Source organism: Amborella trichopoda, chromosome 13 (genome assembly GCF_054954075.1).
Source record: "Amborella trichopoda isolate Santa Cruz 75 chromosome 13, AtrichopodaSantaCruz75HAP2 v2.0, whole genome shotgun sequence".
NCBI lineage: Eukaryota > Viridiplantae > Streptophyta > Magnoliopsida > Amborellales > Amborellaceae > Amborella > Amborella trichopoda.
The window spans coordinates 3,369,539-3,392,769 of record NC_142348.1 but is presented as its reverse complement, the minus strand read 5'-3'; the positions used below and the strand labels follow the sequence as shown (position 1 = coordinate 3,392,769).

The following is a 23,231-nucleotide window of genomic DNA, read 5'->3' as shown; positions in this document are numbered from 1 at the left end:
ATCTCCACCAAAGTTCCAAATGGTGTTGTAGTTATAATATTCATGCATTTGGATGATATTCTTATACCAGGCAGCAACATTGCATGCATCCAAGAGACCAAGAACTAACTATCTTCTAAATTTAACATTAATGATATGCGTAAGCTGATGTGATTATAGGAGTCAAAATAGCGGGAACACTAGATGGTTATGCTTTCTCTCAGTCTCACTATATAGAGAAAATTCTCAAAAGCTTTAACCATTTTGAGAGTCAGCCAACTATGATCCCACATGTTCCTCATATTTCATTGAGGAAGAATAATGGTGGTTCTGTTTCCCAATTATTGTATGCTAGAGTTATTGGAGTTGTTGGATTTATGATGTAGGCAATTACTATACTTGAGATTGCATTTGTTATTGGTAAATTCATTACATTTATCACTAATCTAGGTGGAGAGCATTGGATTGTAATTCTAGTGTCCTATGGTATCTTGAAGGGGATATAAATTTTTGTTTATATTATGTGGGTGAACCTGATGTATTTGGAAAGATCCATTATTGCATTAGCCTTAATAGCTTTTAAGGCCATTGGTGGAGGTATAGAATTGCTAACAGACACTTTGGTAGACTTACCACTTGTTTAAGGGTTTGTGATTGTGAAGCACTTGGTAGACATACCACTAGCAAGTATCTCAATTTATTGTGATTGTGAAGCAGTTATTTGCATATCAATGAGTAAGATCTATAATGGAAAAGTGCATCATACTCGCTAGGGGCACAATCAATGAAGACAATTTTACTTGAAGATGAAGTAATCATGTTGGACCATATAAGGTCTACCACAACTTGGCAAATCCGTCAACTATGGCCACTGAACCAAGTCTAGAATACAAGTATAGGAACGGGAATGAAAACCATTGAAGGCTAGTCACTTGATGGGAACTGTGGCTGGTGGGTGAGATCCCAAGTCTGAGGTTAAAGGGGAAGATCAAGTCATTTGTGTAGCACTTGGAATATCACTTTTCTTTTAACAGAAATTAAATTTTCTGGCCCATCCCTAGCTATGTGGTTTTGTAACCTGCAACCTATGGGAGGTTGAGCTTAGCTCTTAGTGAGTCCATACACCTAAATGATGATGTGCCTCTATAGGGCCCATGGATCTACCTCTATAGCTGCAGGTGCACCCTCTATAGATTCACCTATATGAGTGTGGAAGTGAGTTAGCTTCCGGTGGGAATTGGATACTCTATTGAGCACTCATACAAATTAGGATATCTCATGCAGAGCTTATAGGGTGTGAGTTTTTTAGGCAGAATATACTTCCCAACTGATAATGTGTTTGTGGGAGGCTTACCTGTAGATGGATATAGTGCAAGGTTTGGGCATTATGCATAACACTATATGGAGGTTCAAGTCTCTAAGACAGTTTAATTTATGCATTGGTTTTATTGATTTTGCAAAACTTCGAGTTAATTTGTTTTGAAACGGATGGGAGATTGTTGCATATTTATGGTTGTTTGAAGACAATTTTACTTAGCTTTCGGGCTTAAGAATTCATTCAATGTGTCTAATCAACACAGAGCAACTGCATGATGTAGACCGGTAGAATAGAGTCGAGGCATGCCGGTGATACTGGTTGAATCGGAAATGATTTTGCACAAAATACTTCAATTTAACTGCCCAGACTAATGCAGTTATGTTGGATTCTCACAAGAAGTTAAGCTGCCCGACTTTTCTTAGGCGTGAAGTACATTTCATGGTTATAGAGGAGAATGCAGCTTCTCACTGTTGTTAGGCTTTCTCATTCTTCACTGCCCAAAATCATTTTCCATGTTTATTTTCCTTTTGCCACATGTAACTTGGCCATTTCGATAACCAATAGAAATCAACTTTAAGTTAGAGACCTCTATAATATTTTCCTTTTGCCACATGTAACTTGGCCATTTCGACAACCAATAGAAATCAACTTTAAGTTAGAGACCTCTATAAATACCTTCTTTGAGAATTGGAAATTGTTCATATGCTTTTCCCATGAGCTTTCATCAGCTTTAACTGAAAAACTATATTCTCTACGAAAATCTCAAGAAATATGTTCCTTTTGTGTTCGATTTCAAGTCCAAAACCCCTACCATAGAGGGGAAATTTAATGTGACATTTGTTCTCTAGAAACTTCTCTGAGCATGCGAACCACATAAGAGTACTTCTCTGAGCATGCAAACCATAGAAGAGTTCCAATGCTTCACTGGGTTTAGTTGTAACATGGTTCAGGGGCATTCTGCACTTTAAAGACCGGCAGAACAACTTGTGCCTTTGGGTTTGTTATTGAAGCACAGGGTCAAATCAGTTTATTGGGAAAAGTTTTGATTTGTATTGGAAGCTTGTGTCAATATTTCAAAGTTCGAGCTTTAAGCTCATTTTGAACCTTGTGATCATTTGAAAGAGAAGTGTGAGCTCTATGATCAAGTTGAACCTATGTTGTTCCTGTATTTTGCAGTTGTTAAAGGGTTTGCAGTTCTCACTGCTATTAAGAGATTTCAGATTTCACGGCCAATGAGGCTCAATTGACAATCCGATAGTTAAGGAGATACTTTGGTAGTTAAGAGAAATTCGTAATGTTGGCTTTTGAGGACTCAATTGCCAACAGAAGTATTGGAAGTATATTTGGATTTATCTTGAAGCATTTCTTTTAAATATTTTGATGAGAGTTCAATTTATCTAATAGAAGCACACGGGTTCGTGTTTCAAGGCTCAGGGCTCCTCATCCTGTCAAAATTCCCTTGGATTGGGGGGTTTAATTTGCAGAAGTTTGGGTAAAAGATCAAGAAAGAGAAGGAAACAACTTTTAAAGTTAAGGGCTAGAAAACATCTTTTGAATTTCTCAAAGGTATGATGACTTTTTTGTAGTTTCTGCTTAGCTGTATCATACGTGTACCAGGAATTTTATTTATAATGCACAGTTATAGCATATTTAATAATCACCTCATTTAAAGCATATATTCTTCTTGTGAGTTTTTTTGGGGCTTATACTTCCTTATTTATAGAACTCTTATTTCTTTGTTATCATATGGAAATTTTAATTAATTGTGGCAGATGGGCCTTGGGAAGACTTTGCAGGCTATTTGTTTCTTGAGTTATTTAAAAGTTTGTCTCAACTGTCCAGGCCCATTTTGTGAGTTCGTAGACCGTTTTGGTCATAGGTTTTCCTTGCATTTGAAACTAATGTTTACACAATTGAGGATTCAGGCTTGGATTGACAGGGTGCCAGATCTAGAAAAACTAAAATTGGGGCGAGTCTCACCGAGTTCCAGTACCCCTGTTTATTTTGCCCAGAGGCGTAGCCCTGTCGGACTTGTTGAGTCTGCTGAGTTTGTTGCTGGGGCTTGGCACTGTAGCTGGTCCAAGCCAGAATACTTGTTTTCAGAAAGCAGTATAAACTATTCTCTTAATTTTGTAGTTTTCTGATGTTTTTCCTTTCTTGTAGTGGTACTATGTCCGTTGAGTGTCACGGATAGTTGGATATCGGAGTTTACCAACTTCTCTCCAAATTTAAGGATTCTTAGATACGTTGGTGACCAAGGTGATAGACGTGGTCTGAGGAAAATGATGTTTGATCAAATGAGCCAGCATCCTACTATAAATCATGTGAGTGTTTAATTCTAATTGATTTGTTAAAATTAGGGCATTTTATTCCATTAAACCTTCTGTTGTCTCCATATGTATGTGCATGTGTCCCCTTGACGTCTCAATTATGTTGACAAAATATTAGCTGTTTTAGCGACTAATAACTGTTTAATATCGAGTACAGTTAAAACTTTGTGGCTCATTATGTTTTATTTCAGGAACGGTGCACTTTACCTTTTGATATCTTGCTGACAACATATGACATAGCAATGCTGGACAAAGATTTTCTATCTCAGATTCCTTGGCTCTTTGCTATTATTGATGAAGCTCAACGGCTTAAAAACCCGTCTAGTGTATGTTCTACGTTACCACCACCAATTTTTATCCCTCTTATGTTGTTATTTTGCTTTCGGTTTTCATTTCAAGCCATGTTTGCTGACTGCAATATCATTAACTGCTTTATCCAATGAACATGACTCGTGAATATGTTTGTTCCCTATGGCACCTTAATGCATCGGTGGGTAGCAACTGTGATTGAAAATTTTAAAATATATCACAGGGTCATGTGAAGGTCTTCTAACAAGTTTGGATCTTGGACAACACCTTTGAAATGCAGGTCTTGTATAGAGTTCTTGATCAGCATTATATTATTCCAAGAAGATTACTATTGACTGGAACTCCGATTCAAAACAATCTTTATGAGCTGTGGGCCTTACTGCATTTTTGTATGCCTTTGGTGTTTGGGACCTCAGAAGAGTTTATTAACACATTCCAAGATGCTGGAGCTCCATTGGCAGGTTTTTTATTGTCAACTTTCCCTAAATTTAAAACTTTGTGATAATTTATGCAGGACAATGTTATCTTTAATGATGGACTTTGGGTGATTGTTTGTTTGTATGTGTATCTTCTATGCATACTTGACTTCCATTGTGAGCCATTGCTAAGTTTGTAAATTTGGTGTTCTGGATTTTCAATGACTTTGACATGACTTTTGTCCACATCTTTCTGTGTGTTGCGGCCTGGGGTTTGGCAAACCTAATGGGGGTGGGAGATCAGACACTATTTCACCTATAAATCATGCGGTCCTATATACCATTATGTGTCCTCTTCAAAAAGTTATCGTTATTGGTTTTGTTTGAGTATGCACGTCGGTGTGCATTCCCATTTATGTATTATTAATACCTTCTTAATTTTACTGCAACAAATTTCTATGTTAAGTCATTTAAGAGTTTTTACATTGAGTCAGTTGCCTGAGTTACTCAGTCTGCATAGGGTCCCCTGAACCCTGAACCCCCCCTCTCACAAAAAAAAAGAAAAAAAAGAAGAAGCTTAGGTGGTATTTCATTATTCATTAATGTAAAATTTATCGTGTTTCATTAATAATTGATTTAATCTTTGGTTAAATCAATTATAATTGACTTATGTTTAGTTTTTTAAAACGTTTCCTCCTTTTTTATACTTTTATATTTTTGCATCATTTTTCCCTGATTTTTCCGAACTTTTTTATTTTATTTATTTAATAATTTATTTATTTGGTTTTGAGTGGGAGGGGTGTTAGGTCATTAGGCTGCAAGTTGCAGACTCGGGTGTCAACTTAAACTCGCCTAAGTAACTCCACCTTCAATGGTGGAGTTCTGCGACCGAGCCTAGTAGGCAAACACTGATTCAACTTATCCATAAAGGTAGGGCTTTAGCTATTTGACATCATTGTCACTTATGAAGTCCCTTGTCTTGAACAGGTGACCTTGCATCCAAAGGAAAGCAACAGTCCAAGATCTTGAAATTCATACTACGAGCATTTATGTTGCGGCGAACAAAAGCATTACTTGTTCAAAGTGGAACACTTATATTACCTCCTCTTACAGAAGTTACCATGTGAGCATTTAATTGGATCCCGAACCATCTATGCTTCATATGGCTTATGGCTTGGTTCAGGGAAAAGTACACCATATTCCTATGCTATTGTGTTATATGTCCTTTGGGTTATTACTATCCATTGAAATGGAGAGAAAGCAGGGCAATCATTGGGATTGTCCCTTGTTTTTGTGTGTTCATTCTTCTCTCCTTCATCACCCTCATTCCGATGGATATTGATGACCCTGTGTACTATGGTTTTTCCATATGCCATAGAAGTATTTATATACTTTCCTATTACTATGTCTCTTGGAATAGTTGATATTACAAAAATGTCCTGATATATATTGTCAAACTGTGATATTGTTTGTATGCTTTTATTTTGACAGGATGGCACCTTTGGTGCCACTACAGAAGAAAGTTTATATATCAATATTGAGAAAGGAGCTTCCCAAGATTTTGGCATCATCATCTGGATCTTCCAATCAGCAGTCTTTACAAAACATTGTAATACATGGTTTCTGAAAGCTCAATCTTGAGCTTGTTTTAAGGTTTTATAAGTAATCTATAGTATAATTTTATGTATTCTACTTCTTTTGGTAGCTTGTTATCTTAAGGATAATTTTTTAGTGTAATACTGCCTTTGGAGTGATGAAACAAATAGTATAGATGGACAAGATTAAACAGAAATTAGTGCTGAAAATTTAATAGATTCAGTTAAAGTGAAGCTCAAGGTGCTTCAATGAAGATTAGTCTCTCTCTTCAGTGATAACTCAGGAAAACTACTCTCTAACCTCTTTACAAAAAAGTTTTAAATAAACCATCTTCTAAACCCAAATTTTAGTAAAGTACCAAACTACCCCTACTACATAATAAATTCCAAACAATACTAAAAAACTCCACTCCACTCCGAAACAATATTAAAAATCCCAAAAACTGCCCCTTTGAATAGTAATGCATGAATAGTAACTTGTAAATAGTAACCCGTGAGCAGTAGCCAGTGAATTGTAAAAATAAATAAAATGAAAATTAAGTGTTGGAGATGACATTACTAAGACATTAGTTGACCGCATCAATCCTCTTTGTTAGAAGAACTCACCCTTGAGTTCTAGTCGATATATTGCTTGCACCTGTCAGGATCCACCCTTTGGAACTCTATCTCTGAAATCCACTAATCTTTTGCTTCAGACTTATCTTTCTAATGCACAAGATATTATGTATATGATTCACGCCTCGTGTTACTAGTCCGATATGATGCACAAAATCAATCACCTTGGCCTCAAATTCTGGCAACTGATCCTATCAACCAATCTGTATCTTTTTGTAGTTCTCAATGCACCTAAACTTCAGCTTATTGTACTTCCCCCAAGGAAATCTTTGCTTCCGTAGGTAGACTAGAATCAAATCACCCTCATCAAATTCTTATTGACGCCTGTGTCAATCAGCATTTTCTTTATAAGGCGTTGTGTTCCTTTGAAGTTTTACTGTCGCCTCTGACTGGATGTCTCGAATATGTTTCACCCAAGGCTCTATATAGTCCCTCATTCACTTAATATGAGGCAAATTCACCAAATTCCATACCTGCTTCAATTCCTGCCATAAACTATTTCAAAAGGTGATCTCCCTGTGGATCTATTTCTAGCACTGTTACATGTGAACTTAGATTGAAACAAGCACAAATCCCATTTTTGTGGTTGTCCTTCTCTCAAAAGCGCAAAAGATTGCTACTTCTATCTGACCATCTGTTTGGAGATGGTACGTGCTGTTGAATTGCAGTTTTGTTCCCGTCTTTCGCCATCAGGTCCCCCAAAAGTGGCTCATAAAGCATGTATCTTGATCTGGAAGTGATGGTTCTGGGAACGCCATGAAGCCGAAGCTGCTGAATAACATCTCTGAAATACAAATTGGCTGCCTGAGTAGAATCTAAAGTGTTCCGACAAGCTATAAAATGCAACATCTTCAAGTAATGATCAACTACTACGAAGACAGAGTCCATTCCCCCTGTTGTTCACGACAATTGCACCACAAAATCCATGCTCACATCTTATCATGGCTGTCGTGGTATTGGTAATGGAGTGTACAACCAGTATTCTGAATCCTCCCTTTTGTGAGGCATATACGATATCTGTAGACATGCCTCACAACATCCCTCCTCTGTCGTGGCCAAAAGTACATGTCCTTCACTAACGCTAATGTACGATCTCTGCCAAAGTGACTCCCAATCCTCCACCATGCAATTCAGAAAGTATCTTCAACCTCAAGGAACCATTTGACATGCAGAGGTGATATCCCTTGAAAGAGAACCATCCTGCAAAACTTAATGTTTAGTAGTTTCTTGGTCTCCTTGTTGTACCTGCTCAATAATTTCTGCAAAATATGGGTCATTAGCACATTGTTGTGGGATGGTTTCAAAGCCCACAACTGATGTTAATAGAAAACTCAATTCCATGGATATCCTGCTCAATGCATCTGCTGCTGAAATTTGACTTCGAGCCTTATGTTTGATTACAAAAGCAAATTCTTTTAAGTATGAAACCCATTTGGCATGCCTTTTATTTGAACTTTTCTGAGTACTTAGGAACCTCCAAGCCTCATGATTAGAATATGATAGAAACTCCCATTGAATCAAATAGTGCTTCCATTGCCTAAGTGCATAGAACTAAGGGTGGCAATGCATCTGCTGCTGAAATTTGACTTCGAGCCCTATGTTTGATTACAAAAGCGAATTCTTGCAAGTATGAAACCCATTTGGCATGCCTTTTATTTGAATTTTTCTGAGTACTTAGGAACCTCCAAGCTTCATGATTAGAATACGATAGAAACTCCCATTGAATCAAATAGTGCTTCCATTGCCTAAGTACATAGAACTAAGGGTGGCAATGGACCTAGACCCGACCTGGGTCCAGGTGTGGGTCCAAAAATTGGACCCAATGGGTTGGGTCTGTGTGGACCCGACCCGAATAGTGTTATTATTTAAATAATATTTAATACATAATATTTAATTAATATTTAAATAAATATAACTATATATATTTAGTAATAATATTCAATAACATGTATATATTTAACATAATATATATATATTATGTTAAATATATATGAAGGCTTGGGATGAAGTCTTCGCGTACCAAAATACGAAGAATTCTCACAGTTGGTACATACAGTTTAAAATAACTGACCCAAATGATTTCTCAAACTGGTTTAAAAACTGGTTCTCTATATGGGGATCCACAGACCAGATACTTCAACGGAACTCCAAATTTCTCAGAGGAAATTCTCTGATTTCAATAAGAAAAGTTTAAAAAGAAACTCACTTATATTTTATGGCCTTATATCAGGTCCCTTGGATTTTAAAATGGGAGTACCAAATCTCATTAGACGATATGGACAAATATGATTATATCCCAAAATTACATTGACAAATCTCCATTAAATGGTGGGATAGCTAGAAAAACGACTCCCTAAATCCCAACAAAATCAAGATGAAATTCATATCATCTCCACCACCTCAAAAGATGGACATTTCAGAGTATGTGGCACTTTTGCAACAACAAAATCCAAATATGTCTAAAACCGAGCTCAAACTAAAACTCTGGGAAGCTCTCAAAGTTACTGATGACAACATGTCTACTTCTACCCAAAATGATGAACTTGAAGATTTTACCCCAATGAATGGTGATGATTGTGCTGGCATCCAATTTCCTCTACTCGAAGATTTAATTTTATTTTGAACTTCTGGAAGAGATAATTTTTCATCAATATTTTTGTATCTTATTTCTTCTTTCAAATGATATAAAAAATTTTCTTTAGAAGAAATTTTATTTTTAATATTGTTAATTTCATGGACTCTGGGCTTTTCTATAAAGGTAAATTTGACCTTATGCCCCTCAATCCTGGCTTCTATCCCGGTATCATCAATCGTGATTGGATAGAGCATATTTAGAAATGGAGTCCCTAAAATAACAGGTTGACTTAAGCCTTTTACCATTATGAAGGGAAAATTGAAGTAAGCACTATTATTACAAACTGCAGTATCTAATAGCTTATAGTTTATAAGCATTTTACTTCCATCTGCAGTATTAAGAATTTGGGTAGTCTTGCTGAAGTATTTAGTTGGTATTAATCCTTCGTTGATACAGTTTAGATCTGCACCAGAGTCTATTAAAGCGGTAGTTTGGAAGTTGTATTCTTTTTGTACCACAATTTTGATATTGGTAAACCATTTTTGGGTTATAATTCTATCTACTAAGTTTATATATTTACAAGTTTGAACCTTCTCTATTATATTCATACCAGTTTCAGAAGTTTAAGGTTTTGGAAGGGTATCTTCCACTTCTGGTGGTAAGTGAATATTATGTTCAGTGATTAACTGATCAAATTCTTCTTCTATATTTTCTTCTGTCTCTCGGATTGGATCCTGAGCTAGTTCTAATGTTTGAACTCTTGACTTTAAGGCTATTAGTTCATTTCTGACTTCATTAATTTCATATCTTAGCTCAGATATTGAGGGTTCTTTTTCCGTATGGGTTTTATTTTGTACTCTTTTTAAATGTCTTGAAAGCTATAGTCTTCTTTTGTAGGGACAAGAGAAGAGTTGGATTTTTTAGAGGGGGTTTTTGCATATTGATATATTTTACTAAGGCCTCTTTCCTAGCCTCAGGGTCTATTATTTTGTCAATTAGATCTATAATTAAATCTTCTTCTTTTGTGAGGGTATTAATATTCAATCCATTCATATCTATTATCGCCTTATAAAAGTTGCATTGACAATTTTCTTTTTCTTTTTCAGGGTCATTTTCATAGTCAGAATCTGAATCAGAGCTACTGAAAATGATATCTTCATCATTTATTTTTCCAATCAACATATCTTCTGACTTAGAAGAGTCCGAAGTTTCATTATCAATCTGAAGTATCTCAAATAATTGTTTTTTGATATGATCATCTAATTCTAAAGAATTAATCTTCTTTTGGACCCTACATTTGTTTCCGTAATGGCCAACTTTGCCACAGTTGTAACAAACAGGGATTTTCCTTTTTCCCTTGTATTTGAAAGATGGTTTGTCTTTTAGGAATTTTTTGGAGAATATTTGTTTCGCCTTTTGGTAAGGTCTGAACTTTCTCGTTTTAATTGTCTTATGTTTTCTTTTTGGAAAAGGCTTTGAAGGGGGTAAAGTATTAAATCCAAATTGTTCACAAAAATCTTCTAGCTCCTTCCTCCCCGTTGTTCTTTGCTTTTCTTATTGCTTTCTAAGTTTTAAGTCTGTACACAGGGCCAAACCCTCAGCACAAATCTATTTTCATATCTAATTAGAAAATTTTAAATTCCAAAAATGGTTAAAATCAAGTAGATCTATAAATATATGAAAATCTTGAAAATGGATGGTCTAGATAATGTGTTGCAAGATGCACTATTTTGGGATTCAAAAACTTTTTTTTTCATATTCATACATCTCGATGTCGAGATGATCAATTAGAGGGTTTTTTTAAAATTAAAACAATATTTCCAGTGGATTTTTTATGTGCATCTGTGATTCTACATTTTAAGGTTGCAACCTTATATAAACTTTTCCCATATATATGTATATACATATATATATATTTTTTGGGTCAGGTCCAGTCGGGTTCGGCTCCGGGTCCTGTTGCCACCCCTACATAGAACTCCGAATCATATGTCGAATATTGACTTAGAGTCACTTAATCTACTTGATCATGATCTTATTATAGTTATGCTGTATGAATACATTCGTCAAGTGCCATCTTTCTTGGGAGTCAAAAGTGCTAAGACAACACTAGGACTTAGAGTCTTAGACTCTCACGAATCAACCCTTACCCAATAGGTCTGAAACTTGCTTATGGAGCTCATCATGCTTACGGGGACTCATGTGGTGGTGAGGGACATTTCGCACCCGGAACCCAGTCTATGCAGTGTTGGATATCTCTCATAGGAGGTAACCATTGGGTAATTCCTTGGTCATCAAATCTTGAAAATTCATTCAAAAGCGGCTTAACTACCATTCCCCACATCAACACCATCGTGATCCTTCATTACTTAGGCAAATATGGCCTCCTTTTCACTACTTTCTGCCAAAAATGACACATGGATAGAGAACTACTTCTTGCTTTTCCACCTTAACCCTCTTTATTTATTTTCATCTTTCAAAGGGTGGTAATTACACATTCACACCATCCTTGGTTAACAAATATGAATTGTTTCAGCCATTGTGAATCACAGAATGGTCGTACTGCTAAAGACATCCCAACAGCAAGTGACAAGCATCCATTGGTAATAGATCACACCATACAAAATCATTGTATCTTTTACCAATAGAAAAAGAAACTAAGCAATGAGAATCAATAAGAACTTCAGTGCCTTGTTTGAACTTTGAACCACCGTTCTCTTGTAGGGCTAGGGATGCTTCTCTTTCTTTTAACTTCAATTTGCTCACCATCTCTTCCCTTGTAAGTGTACACTTGCTTAGCACTTTGGGCATCATGACCTATGTCCTGGCTCACCACACTTAAGCAAATTGTTGGTTTACTGCTATTTTGGGATTGTTGTGTTGTAGTAGGCCTCCATTGGTAGGTTTAGCCCTTAAATTGACATCCTTCCTCACTACGGAACTGGTTAGAGTCTAGAGATTTTCTGCCCCACTGCCTCTTTGGACTTGGAGTGGCTGGTAGCTGTCTACAAAACGATTGGGCCAGATCTGCGCAATTTGGTCTCGGCTTTCAAAGCAAGCTGATATGCCTAATCCAAAGTAAAAATCTGATGCATAGACAATTCAACTGGTATTGCAACGTGCAACCCACTGGTATATCTTGCAGTCAACTGGTCATCAGTCTATTGAATATCATTCTGACTCAGCAACTGATAGAAGGCTTCTATATGATCTCGTATCTGAACCATCTTTCTGCCATAAATGATGGTGTCATTGCTAAAGATCATCTATGGGCAGAAATTTTACCTTCAAATACCACTTCTCTTTCTTCCAATTGCGGACCTCTTGCTTTTCTTTTCTTGTGCATCTACATGTATTTGCTACCACCACAGCAAAACATGGCTTTTTAATCTGGTACCAACAAATTGTACCTTTTTATGCTCTGCCATAACCTTCCATTGAAAAATTGTTTGACACTTGCAAGCCAGTCAAGGAAGTCCTCTGGTTGTAATATCCCTGTAAAATCTGGCACATCAACCCCAATACTTCTTTTGGAGTCTTCAAGTGCTTGAACCAACTGATCTTCAAACAGGATAGGGTTTCTTGCTTGTGACTGATGCGATCCCAGACTATCCGAGTTTGAATTATCTTCCAAATTCAGATCTGGTCTGCACCCGAAACCATGGGTATGCATGACATCAACCCTATACTCACTCCTTCACTGGCACAATTATAGGATGACATCTCTGATCTGGTGTACCTCGGCAGCCAGTGTGGGAAATCCTTGAATAGCAGCCTCTAAATCTGCCAACGTGATTCTAACTCCAGTGCCTCTAGCATGACCTATCACAGGACTTCTTCCCGCAACCCTTGTGCAGCCATCCTCGTGGTTCAAAAGAAACTAAATGCTGCAGTGCATAGAGAAAATCTATTGGCTTTGATACCAATTGATGCAGCACAAAGTATTGATGGACAAGATTAAACAGAAATTAGGGCTGAAAATTCAACAGATTCTGTAAAAGTAAAGCTCAAGATGCTTCAATGGTGAAAAGTCTCTCTACAATTATAAATCAGCAAAACTAGTCTCCAACTTCTTTACAAAATTTTAACAAAGTTTTGAATAGCCACTCTTTTAAATGCTAAATTCTAATAAAACACCTAACTACCCCTACTAATTAATAAATTCCAAAAAATTGTCAAAAACTCCACACTACTGAACAATATTAAAATCCCTAAACTGCCTCGATGAACAGTTACCCGTGAGTAGTTAAAAAAAAAAAATGAAATAGAAATTAAGTGTTGGAGATGACATCAACATGACATTAGCAAGAGTTGGTCAGGATGTACCACCTACTTTTTAGTGAGTTGTATCCATTCTTGATGTAATCCATGAATGGCTGAAAAATAGTTTTTTTTTTTTGACCATGCCAATGTTTTTTTTTTGTATTTTTCAGTGTTTTTCATCATTTTCTGAATAACTAGAGTTATGGAATTGGAGCCAACCGCAGGTAGCTTGGAATGGATGAAGCTGTCGTTTTCTATTCTACTTATGAAATGGCAACTAATCATGAGTAGAAGCCTGTCAAAACCGGGCCTAATTTTATATATCTAGTGTGATTTGATTGTACTTTCCTATGCAAAAGAGAAAAGATTCATGGCAGCAGTATTCTAGGCACAGGTGAACAACTTAATCGATCTACAAATGCATATAAGGAGCAAGCTTAAAATGGCATGAAAACCTTCACATATATTTTAGTTTCATCAGCTTGATTGGATACTATTAAGTATGATGCGATTGTTTTTGTCTTTTCTTACCTCCCATTCATGTTTTATTCCATATTGGGATTTCACAGATAATGCAGCTTCGGAAGGCATGCAGTCATGGTATTGAGCCCGAGCCTTTTGAAGAAGGTGAACATTTAGTTCAGGTAAGACCGGCATTATGAAGTGATTATATTGCACTGAAGACCCAAAAAAATGATCCCATAATATTTTCTGGATGTGGAAGAATATTGCATTTAAGTATAATCCACTCGCTAGATGTACATCATCTATAGTTAGGCCGTCTCCACCATCAATCCTCAACAATAAATGGCTCAGAAGAGGTTGATAATTGAGTGGTACGGATGTATTGTCTGCACCATATGTCATTGAAGACAGACAGTGGAGATGGGCCTCTAGGCCGCCCTATACTATACACTCTATACACATAGCATGACATTGTTTTATGGCATATGGATTTTTATTACTTATTTGCAATTCCCTTCTGTTTTTGGATTTATGGCTTATGTGGTTATGTTTCTGATCAGGCCAGTGGCAAACTTATCATATTGGATCTGCTGCTACAGAAGCTCCATACAGGAGGCCATCGTGTCCTGTTATTCGCTCAAATGTCTCACACACTTGACATACTCCAGGTTAGACTTTAGGGAAGTATCCATAGGCGCAGATGGATGGAGATTAGCTGTACCGTGGGGAATGTCATAGTGGGCCTGCTACAGTTATGCTCCATTGGACTATAATTTATGAACCCTGGACTGTGTTTGTTCTAGTTACTTGTGGCTTATAAAGCCCTGTGAATTATTCTGCCTTGCGGGGAATGGCATCTTGCATAATGTTAGCAATTTACCATGTATTTATAAATTTAGATCTCATATATCAAATACTTTCTCTGCAATATAGGACTTTTTAGAGCTACGAGGACACACATACGAGCGTCTTGATGGATCTGTTCGGGCTGAGGAGCGGTTTGCTGCAATAAAAAGTTTCAGCCAGCAGCCTGTCAAAGGTGTTTCGCAATCCCAAACCAGTCAGGATAATCCATTTGTGTTCATGATTTCAACTAGAGCTGGTGGAGTTGGACTGAATCTGGTCGCTGCTGATACTGTCAGTGCTTGGAAGTTTCACTGAAGAATTCTTGCCCTTTACTTTTTGTTGCAGAAATTTTGAATGCTTGACTCAGAAATTTTTTCATAGAGAATATGCTTAAGTTTAACATCTGGAGAAAATGGATACATGGCATTGCACAAATATCCTGCATATTTTTAACCAGATGTTGGACCACATTTCTTGTAAATTTTCTATCATAAATTTTTTCAATAAAAGATGGTGTTCCTTCAACAGCTTAACATAAAGTTTTTTTTACCGTTAGGCTACATTAATACAAAAAATATACTACTGCTGTTCTCTGTTTAATTCTCAGCAAATGCTGGGATACTCGCCCTTGACTTGATACCTACAAAAAGTTTGCATCTCTAGGTTATATTTTATGAACAAGATTGGAACCCTCAAGTAGACAGGCAAGCCCTTCAGCGTGCCCACCGCATTGGTCAGATGAACCATGTTTTATCTATAAATTTAGTGACTGCAGGCACAGTTGAGGAGGTCAGATCCACATCACGGTGTGTGTGTGTGTGTGCACACGCTTGCGCATTCGTGCATGAATGCGCATGCGTGCATGTGCCGGCGTGTATCTGCGCATAAATATTCATACATTATATAAATCAAGTCATATTCTAAAGTTGAATTTATATCTTTTGAATATAAAGAAGTCATTGTCATGAACAGGTAATAATGCAAAGAGCAGAGTATAAATTACAGCTTAGCCGCAATGTCATTGGAGGAGATGACGGCATCTACAAGGAAGAAAACCAATCAGCAGATGAAACAGATGACTTGAAGTCTCTTGTAATATTTGGCATCGATAAGTTTGAACCTTCAGATACCCATGAAGAATGTGAAACTGGAATAAACCTTGTTGAAGTAAATGCTATGGCTGAAAAGGTATTAGAAACACGAAACTATGAACCATCACAGAAGGAGGACCGTAGATTTGAGCTTAACCCTTCAGACCTGATGACAGATGGTGGTGGGTTATGTATGAAAAAGTCTTCTGCATCTATGGATCTCAATCCTGTACTTGATGAAGCTTCCTATCTATCTTGGGTGGAAAAGTTCAAGGAGGATAACCAATCCATGGAAAAGTCAGGTGTGGGTTCCCTAAATAAAAGAGCTTTACCCGAAATAAAGCATTCACAGCACGAAGCTGAGAAAAAGAGGAAGGCAGAAGAGAAGAGACGATCTAAGTGGGAAGCGCTTGGTTATCAGTCTTTTGTTGTTGAAGCTCCCATGGACTTAATGGTTGATGACCTTAGGTTTGATTCAGGTTCAGTCCAATTTGTTTTTGGAGATTGTACTAATCCGATGAAACGGTTTCCTGTTGAGCCTACTGTTATATTCAGGTATATTGATATTTCAAAAGTTTTTGCAACTAAGAGTGTGCCTCTAAATGTCATTGAAGTATGATTTGCGTTCTTTGACCCAACAAGTACTCGACTGCACAATAATGTGCATAGCAATAATCTGGAAACAAAAGGCTTGACTGTTTCATACAGATCATGATTTGGTGGAATATGGATGTGTCACATTAACAACTGTATTTGGTCATCTTCTATTTGGGAAGGAATGTCTATTAGTACTAACGAGGTTGATGTATGCTTTTCTGTTTTTCTTTTCAGAATGAAAACCTTAACTTGGGAGCGAAGTTTGTCATGTAGATATCTAGATATCCTTAAAAGCCACAGGATTTTGTTAGCTATTGTATAGTTTTGTCCTATGCTAAGTCATGTATACTTGGTACATCATGGGTGGGGCTGCCTCATTACCATGTCTTCCATCTAATAGAGACATTAAAATATTTGCCATATAAAACTTTGTTTGGATACTACATTTATTTGTGTGTTGTCTGTGACAGCTGTGTTGATAACTCAGGAAAGTGGGGCAGGGGAGGCATGTTTGACGCACTGGCAAAACTTTCTGAGCATGTTTCACATGCCTACGAAAGAGCTTATGAATGTGATGATCTTCATTTGGGGGATCTCCATCTTATCAGTACCGACAGTTAGTTCTTTATTTCCCTGTCCTTGAAATTAGCAAGTTTTGTGTTATCGGCTTCTTATAGATTAGCTGCACTGGTTTGTGGACTTCCATCTTGTCTAATTCTTCTGCCTAGTATTTTTGTGGACAAACATCAGCCATCATGCAGACAGATCCTTCATTGAAGATTTAATATTTTTGGTCATTGCACTTGTGTTTCTATAATGATTTTCTTTGTAATTGTGTCCTGTTTTATCAAATACATCGGCCTTCATTGTGGAAAGATTTTTCTACTGTCCTGCAGGAAATCAAAATGTTGAAAACAAGGCAAATATGGATGACAAGGGTCACCAATGTGTAGCTCTAGCTGTAGTACAATCTTATAACCCTTGGCGTAAAGTCCCTCGTAACAATATATCTCTACCTGATCTGGAGCAATGTTTACTAAAAGCTTCTTTTTCAGCTTCACAGAAATCAGGTTCACTTTTCAGCATCATGAGTAGTTTTGTTAATTTACTTGGTCTACATGCAGATATTTTTGCTTTTCTTCATGTTACATTGAGACAGTAATAACAAAAAGTTCATCGTTGACTGGAGACAAATGTGAAAAATGAAACACCATAAAGTTTGTGAGGCTGATTACAATTATATATGGTCAGCCTGACCAAATTGCCTCTAAGCACAATATGTGATGCAGCCCATATAAGTTTATGTACAAATAATAATATTTATGCAGTTGTCTCCCTCGACATAAACCTCTTTGAAGCACAATGGCTTAAAATATCTCTAAAGGGGACTACCTTACTAAGTTCACATGCGTAATGCCAAAAGTTTCATTCCTAAATACACTTTCGTTGAGTACTTACTCAAAATTTTAATTAATTGATACTACTTATCCTCGTAAGGGGCTGTCGTTTGGTGTGACGGTAAAAGGTTCGGGTAGCTACCACAAGAGCGCGGGTTCGAGTCTTGAGAGCGGCCACTTTGTGCATAACCCAAAGGTTAGGACCGTTTCCAGCGTGCCCCTCCCGGGACCTTGCTTAGGAGCGACCAGCACCGGGTTATGACCCTTTTTATACTACTTATCCTCATTATAGACTTTTTTCTATTAGGGGTACTTGTAGCTTTTGCCCCATGAACTTGTTATACGTAATAGATTGCCTTTATTATGTACTTCTCATGTTTAGGTGGTCATTCATAAATATTCTTTAATAAATTTTAAATCCATAACAAATGTTGTAGTTTTTGCCATACGAGTTTGCTAAAGTTTATATTACCTTATCAAGTTTATCTTCGTTTAATGTTGAAGTGTTCATTCACTTGTTTATTTTATGAATTTGTTTAGAACTTATGGCTTTAGGTACCATTTGGATGCATGGATTTTTTGCCACAGAAATAAAACTCCCTTACACTATTGCTAATAAATGAGTGGTGTGCCAGCTTGGCATGCCAACTTAACTTTTTGGAACCCCTCTTATCAGCAAAACACTGCTGAAAACGCCCTTAAAACTACAAGAGAAAACGTAACGTATGCTTTCTTATTCCCAAAGAAGTGGATAATCTTCCACATAATTATGACCACTGAAGACTACATTTAAATTTGTTTTTATCAATTGCCCATAAAGGAGACTTAATGGATATGAATACCATGACATCCAAACAGGGCATTAACAAATATTATAACTTTTGCCCTATAAATTTGTTTATTCAGAGATTGTCATATCAAGTTGATATCTTTGTATTGTTTAATTGTTTATTCAGTGGTACTCTTTGTCCTGGAGTAGTTGCTCTGATTTTTAACTAGTTTATAGTATGTGTTGGTATTTACGTATGTTTTTCCTTTTGTGGGTTCTCATAGCTTCACTTCATATGCCACGTATCGGGTATCAAGACGGATCTGATCGTTCGGATTGGTACACAGTCGAGCGCCTCCTGCGCAAATATGCTTCTCTCTTTAACATCAATATTTTTGTGTAAGATTTGCATGTTTCCTTTTGGATTTAAAAGCATAAAATCATTAGTTTTATTCTTGAATAGTATTTAGCTTAATTTCTTACCAACAAATATTTATGCAGCTACTACTTCCGGCGCCCATCACACGAGACAAAGACCCAAGATTAGAAAGTGGAATAATCTATAGAAATATGCAAGGACAGAAGTATGTAGTTCTGTCCTTTTTGGTTTGCTTGGTGAAAATGTTTGTACAGTTATGTCTAATGGCCTCTCTCTGTCTAATGGCCTCTCTCTCTCTCTCTCTCTCTCTCTCTCTCACACACTCTCTCTCTCACACGCTCATTCTCTCTCTCTCTCTCTCTCTCTCTCTCTCTCGCTCTCTCTCTCACACACACACAGACTCTCTCTCTCTCACACACACACACATATTACCAAGGAAAATATGCTACAAAAAACAGAGGGCATGGGGTGCTCCAGGAGATTTTAAGCCACCCATCTCTGTTAGAGGCTTTTGGAAGGAAGAGTTTAGGTTCTTTTTGCTGTGGACTTTTGGGAAGATTGTGCTACATGCCAACACAGGGGTCATGACTGTTAGGACTGCAGCACTTGCACCTCCACCACCTACCTAATATGCTTAGGAAAAGCACATATTGAAGTTGTTTACCTTGGTACAAGAAGTCACAGGCATCGCTAGCTCTTCGATGTGAGATCGGGTGGCTGGGGGCATGTCATTGACTGCATCCAAAGTTCGATAAATATTTTTTGGAGATAGTTTTTATCGGACTTCATGCAGTTAAATAACACATCCCTGGCGATTCAAGTTTACATTTTTTATTGCTAGAGGCAATAGGTAATTAATCTTACAATATACAATCCCATGTGCTAAACACCAACTTTAGGTTCTTCAGGTCACTTATTATATGGCAGGCACAATGGTTTTTTTGTTAGTACCAATGATTGAAATTGCCTGGCTAACTTGGGTTTGCCTAAGTCAGTTCGCGATCAAGAGGGATGATTCCTGTCCAAAATTACCCTATTTCTACTTTTATTTTATTTTTGTCAATTTCTTTTTTAAATATAGCCCGATCCTTTGGGGATTGCCGCTGAGGTCAGACCGAGCAAGTCAGAATCAGATACTGGCGAATTGGAGCGTAATTCCAATTTTTGCAATGACTTGCTGATGTTTAAGAAAACCGCGCTAAGTACTCGTGGAGGGGTTGGCACACCAAAAAGAAAAAAGAAAAAAAAAAAATGTTGAAGGGCGGATGCTGATATACAACGATTTTGACACATACATCCGATAGAAGTCAGGGAAATAAAATTGTAATGTTCAAAAAATAACAGCATTATACGCAATATTAGTAAGAAAACAGATACAACGGGGTGCCTTTTTTCTATTCTATTTAACGCTTCTTGCCTCTTTAAAGAACAAATCAATTTACATTGGTATCGGGCAATGTTTTAAAAAAGGGTGAGCTTTGTAAAAGGTACACACCTCATAGAAGGTACAAGTAAAGTGCACCTCTAAATTTTGCCCGAAGATATTTGGGTATTGAAATTTTAATGATGGCTTGAAAAATCTATTTTTAATCCTAATTGTGAAATTTAAAATTCTAAAGACGGGGCAGATGGAGTGGATTTATAAATACTTGAAAATAGATGTAGATAACTTCTTAAAAGATGTATTATTTTTTAGATTTGAAATTATTATTTTTATATTCATTCATCTCAAAGTCCAGATGATCAATTGGAAGGTTTTCAAACTTAAAAGCACTATTTTTTACTGGATTTTTAAGTAGCTTTTTATTAATATTGTATAAGATTGCAACTTTATACAAACTTTTTCCTTTTAAAAGCATATGATACAATGTGATTTCTAATGAGCATGGAAAACCAGTTGCTTTTCAAATTTTGAAACAAGTTGATATGTTTAAATTGCACGTACAACCATGCTCTTAAAAATAGTCCTAGGTCCATTTGCCTGAGGGAGTACATGGACAATATGATCCCACAAAGAGCACGTAATCTTTATAAGTATTTAAAAGGAACGAATTTAACGGACTCTAGAGCGAGCACAGCGCATAAGTTGGGGGTTGGATGTAAATGTAAACTTCCCTTTAAAATAATCAAATATAAAAATAATCAAGATATTTGACAATATTGCATAATTTTTTGGCACCACCACAACTCTCATCGACGGTGATGAGAAGGACCAGGGCCCATTTATTATCCAATATTTTCTTCTTTTTCAGTCTTATTTTCTGTTATTTTCTAATTTTTTTCAGTCTTGCTTTGAAAACACTAACCCATAAAACTATAAACCCTAGATTATTTGAGGTTGTGATTACATCATTCCAAAACTAGGGTCCCAATTGAATAACCCATAAGCCACGGACACTAAAGAGAAAAATTGTCCAAATAGACAAAATTGAGGTTTGCAAGTCTATGCAGTTTGTAGGACAAAGAGCAGCTATTTAAGGGAACCTCTTAATTGTTGGTATGCATCCCTTTAACTTGATTATCTCCTTTTCAAGTGCTCAATTTGGGGCTTGCAATACTTGCTTTGTGGTCACTTGGGTTCCTTCTCCTTTACAATGGCATCCTTACCACTACACTTGATGGGCCTCTCTCTCTTCATTTTAGGGGCACTTGTGGTGTGCTCTAATGGAGGAAAGATTTCCATCTATTGGGGTCAAAATGGCAATGAGGGTACCCTAGCTGAAACATGTGCAACAGGGAACTATGGCTTTGTGAACATAGCCTTCTTGTGCACATTTGGCAATGGCCTGACCCCTCAAATCAACCTAGCAGGCCATTGTGATCCCTACTCTAATGGCTGCACTGGGCTTAGTGATGACATAAGGTCTTGCCAAGAAAGTGGTGTCAAAGTTATGTTGTCGATTGGTGGTGGTGCCGGAAGCTACTATTTGTCCTCTGCAGAGGACGCGAGCCAAGTGGCTCAGTATCTGTGGGACAATTTCTTAGGTGGCACCTCTTCGTCTCGGCCACTAGGTGATGCAGTGCTTGATGGCATTGATTTTGACATAGAAGGTGGGACCCCTGACCACTGGGATGACCTGGCTCGGGATCTTACTAGTTTTAGTAGTCGTGGAAAGAGAGTGTATTTAACGGCCGCACCTCAATGCCCGTTTCCGGATGCATGGGTCGGGGGTGCCCTAAATACTGGCTTGTTTGATTATGTTTGGGTGCAATTCTATAACAATCCTCCGTGCCAGTATTCTTCTGGAGAGGTTACAAATCTACAAGAAGCTTGGGATCAGTGGACCACTGCGATCAATACGACAAACGTCTTTTTGGGACTGCCGGCAGCCCCAGAAGCTGCCGGAAGCGGCTTCATCCCCAGTGACATCTTGACCTCTCAGGTGCTTCCTTTGTTGAAGCACTCTGAAAGGTATGGAGGAGTTATGTTGTGGTCCAAGTACTATGACGATCGGAGTGGCTATAGCTCCTCCATCAAACATGATGTTTGAGCTCTTCCAAGACGAGATTGGACGTGTGGCTACTCTCTCTCTCTCATGTAGTATGATACATACAAAGAAGATGACTAGTGTGGATTTGTACCTATGTAAATAAATAAAGTGGCTTCTTGAGTGCCTCCATGAATAGGATAAGTCAACCATCTTCATATTTCTTGATATCCACTTTAAGATCACTAAAAAAAAGTCCTCATCATCAGCATCATAGTTTTTTTCTCATTAATTGGGGTTGGCTACACGAATTATGTTCCGTCATTACCTTCTATTAAGGGTCATATTCATAGTGAGGTCACAAGTCTCCAGATCAATAAGCAAAAACAAAAAAAAAAAAAAGCGTTAGCTTTTGAGTTTTTAAACACTTAAGATTTGACCGATAAAAAACTAAACGTTCTCTATTTGATCTTAGGATATTATTTTATCCGGGCATGTATAGAGTCCACGTGATTTGTTTTCTTTTTTGAGGTTAGTCACTTGGTTGAGGAGGATACATCCCGAAACCTCGAAGTCCTAAAATTATTTCTACACAGGTTTTCAGAGTGAACAATGATATGCTCCCACTGAAGCATAGAATCTTTTGCCAAAATTTTTGGATGAAGTTTTTACCTGTTTGCTTTCTTGGGGGAATGTTATATGAAATAGAGGGTGAGAAAAGTGGCCTCATATTATTGGAATCAAGTGTAGGCCAATGTTCTTTATCACAGAGAGAGAGAGAGATAAATGTCTTTCTAACGTACTTTATAAGCCAACATCAAGAGCTAAGCTCCATGTCTATGAATTACAGATAACAAAAACA

At 37.2% G+C, this 23,231-nt stretch overlaps 2 protein-coding genes across 15 annotated transcripts in view; both read left to right on the top strand.

The window, feature by feature from the left end:
- The window catches only part of ASG3 (SNF2 domain-containing protein / helicase domain-containing protein), a 28,838-nt gene extending 9,615 nt beyond the window's left edge, over positions 1-19,223 (top strand). Inside the window, exons 1-16 of one of the 13 annotated variants that reach the window (XM_020663633.2) lie at positions 2,708-2,863; positions 3,070-3,148; positions 3,461-3,621; positions 3,819-3,953; positions 4,217-4,397; positions 5,340-5,475; positions 5,844-5,961; positions 13,967-14,041; positions 14,423-14,530; positions 14,796-14,999; positions 15,372-15,497; positions 15,681-16,354; positions 16,867-17,012; positions 17,293-17,466; positions 18,847-18,961; positions 19,064-19,223. In XM_020663633.2, the coding sequence (XP_020519292.1) occupies positions 3,070-3,148; positions 3,461-3,621; positions 3,819-3,953; positions 4,217-4,397; positions 5,340-5,475; positions 5,844-5,961; positions 13,967-14,041; positions 14,423-14,530; positions 14,796-14,999; positions 15,372-15,497; positions 15,681-16,354; positions 16,867-17,012; positions 17,293-17,466; positions 18,847-18,961; positions 19,064-19,109 (2,478 nt within the window). In that variant the 5' untranslated portion in view covers positions 2,708-2,863 and the 3' untranslated portion in view covers positions 19,110-19,223. Of the gene's footprint in view, positions 1-2,707; positions 2,864-2,992; positions 3,149-3,460; positions 3,622-3,818; positions 3,954-4,216; positions 4,398-5,339; positions 5,476-5,843; positions 6,006-13,966; positions 14,042-14,422; positions 14,531-14,795; positions 15,000-15,371; positions 15,515-15,680; positions 16,355-16,866; positions 17,013-17,292; positions 17,990-18,846; positions 18,966-19,063 lie in introns of those variants that run through there. The other 12 variants (XM_020663632.2, XM_088856255.1, XM_088856252.1 and 9 more) reach the window with 12 other exon arrangements.
- LOC18428192 (acidic endochitinase) lies at positions 19,198-22,565 on the top strand. Of its 2 annotated transcripts, XM_088856259.1 has the most exons (2): positions 19,198-19,255; positions 21,591-22,532. In XM_088856259.1, exons 1-2 carry the CDS (start codon positions 19,198-19,200, stop codon positions 22,430-22,432), a joined length of 900 nt encoding a protein of 299 aa, XP_088712385.1. In that variant the 3' UTR covers positions 22,433-22,532. The 2 variants fall into 2 exon arrangements, with proteins under 2 accessions (XP_088712385.1, XP_006837296.1); XM_006837233.3 differs by lacking the exon at positions 19,198-19,255 and having other exon boundaries at positions 21,454-22,565.
- Positions 22,566-23,231: the final 666 nt, after the last annotated feature.

What these genes read in the sequence shown, in the direction of transcription:
- LOC18428192 (XM_088856259.1), top strand. Translation starts at nt 19,198, where the DNA reads ATGTCTAATGGCCTCTCTCTGTCTAATGGCCTCTCTCTCTCTCTCTCT. An exon ending in CTCTCTCTCTCTCTCTCTCT is followed by an intron (nt 19,256 to 21,590) that starts CTCACACACTCT and finishes TTTTAGGGGCAC; the next exon opens with TTGTGGTGTGCTCTAATGGA.